The sequence below is a fragment of the Plasmodium cynomolgi genome (genome assembly GCF_000321355.1).
Source record: "Plasmodium cynomolgi strain B DNA, scaffold: 0620, whole genome shotgun sequence".
Classification (NCBI taxonomy): Eukaryota; Apicomplexa; class Aconoidasida; order Haemosporida; family Plasmodiidae; genus Plasmodium; species Plasmodium cynomolgi.
The window spans coordinates 1-1,832 of record NW_004192978.1 but is presented as its reverse complement, the minus strand read 5'-3'; the positions used below and the strand labels follow the sequence as shown (position 1 = coordinate 1,832).

At 25.7% G+C, this 1,832-nt stretch overlaps 1 protein-coding gene across 1 annotated transcript; it reads left to right on the top strand.

Moving 5' to 3' along the window:
* Positions 1 to 543: 543 nt before the first annotated feature.
* PCYB_004930 (CYIR protein) lies at positions 544 to 1,284 on the top strand (the record flags this gene model as incomplete). The annotated part of the gene is made up of 1 exon (XM_004227914.1): positions 544 to 1,284. A coding segment is annotated over one exon (741 nt), but the record flags the coding sequence as incomplete, so codon positions are not given.
* Between the last annotated feature and the right edge of the window lie 548 nt (positions 1,285 to 1,832).

Genomic DNA, 1,832 nt, shown 5'->3' with positions numbered 1-1,832 from the left:
ATTAATGATAAATTAATTATAAAATTAATGCAGTAATAGTTTATTTTTATAAAAATAATGTTAAATTTTTTTGCATTAAGTATTTGCTTTTAATTATGTTGTACATACATCTTTTTGAATTCATCCACATTTTTCTTTTATAATAAAGTGCTTTTGAATAGTACAGTATACATATAAAATATACGATAATTGTTTTATTCTAATATTATTCAAACAAAATTTTAATAAGGTCAAATAATATCTTATGTGAATCATACATTAGAGACGTATCTTTGAATTACAGATCCTGAAAAATAATACATAAAGCAAATAAAGTATAAATTTTTTTATAATTTCACTTATTCTAGATCATGGCAAATGGACCAGGTCAACCTCTTGAAGTAATTTATATTTTCATTTACTGTGATAAATAATAGAACATTCTACTTTAATTCAAAGTATTGTTACACATAAATCATATTAACGAAATTTGTGCAAGATAGTTATTTATTTATTTATTAATATTATTTACTTTTTATATAGTTATCTTCCCAAACATATACAATGTTTTTACCATCAAAAATAGTTTATAAGGAAATAGAAATGGATCATTCGGATTTATCTAACTATGATGAAAAATGTAATATAAAATTTAATCCTAAAAATAAAGAAGGAGTGAAAGAAATTTGTAAAAAGTCTCTAAGATTTATAGAAAAATCTCAATTATGGAATACACGAAACACTAGTTATGATGTTTGCTTGCAAGTAAATTATTGGATATATGGAAAATTAGCTAGTATTCTAGGTTCTGATGATACTGATAATATTGAAATTACTTTCGGTAGTTTTCAGTTAGTTGGCAAAAATAAAATGAATACACGAGCACAAAGAACTTATAATGAAAGGTGTTACCCTAACTTCAATATTTTTAAAGAAAAAGATTGGGAAAAAGGAAAGCAATTATACGAGTATTATGTTAATTATAGTTATCTTTTTTCTATGGCTCAAATATATGCTGATAAATGTGAATTTTATGAGAAAATTAATGAAATAATTCCAATATATAAATACTTTGAGAGTGAGTGTTCACATGGAGGTGGTAACTGTCCAGATTACTATATAAAGTACAAGCATCTTAATCCAGAGAAGGATTTATCTAAATTAAAATGTTATAAACAATTTCAGAACGAAAGATCTCTAGAAACTGAAGCTCTTGCAAAGGTTGATTCTTCGAATCTTCCTCTAGTATCTCAAGCTGGTGGAGGTGGCCATGGATTGTCAGAACATTTAGCCGATCCTCAGAAGGTAGAATCAACACCCGAAACGTTTGGAACTGGAAAAAATTAACTCATACAGCTCTTGGAGCAGCTACAGTTTTATTAACTGGTTCCATGTTATATAGAGTATACACATTTTTTAAAAACACACATCATTATTGTATGAACCTGTAAATAACATGCATTACATATAAAATGGTAATAAATTAATATATTACACATGTCTATTTTTAATTTTTTTATATACTAGTATACACCCTTAGGCTCCTGGATTCGAAATCTCCGTGCAGGCAACACAAATAGCATGAATGCCATCGATGGGGTTTCAAACTATATGCAAGAAGCAAGTGACATATTTGCTGACAACAATTCAAACTATATATCATATCAACCTATGTAAATTTTATTATTAGATTGTAGCAAGATTAAGTGAGTTAAGATAAATAATACTAATATTCTCTTATATTTAGTGCAAATCTAATTAAAACCAGAAATAAAAGACAAAAAAAATAGGAATAATGAAAAAGGAGTTATAAGTAAAAATATAAAAAATATAATAATGAAAAAACAAATTAT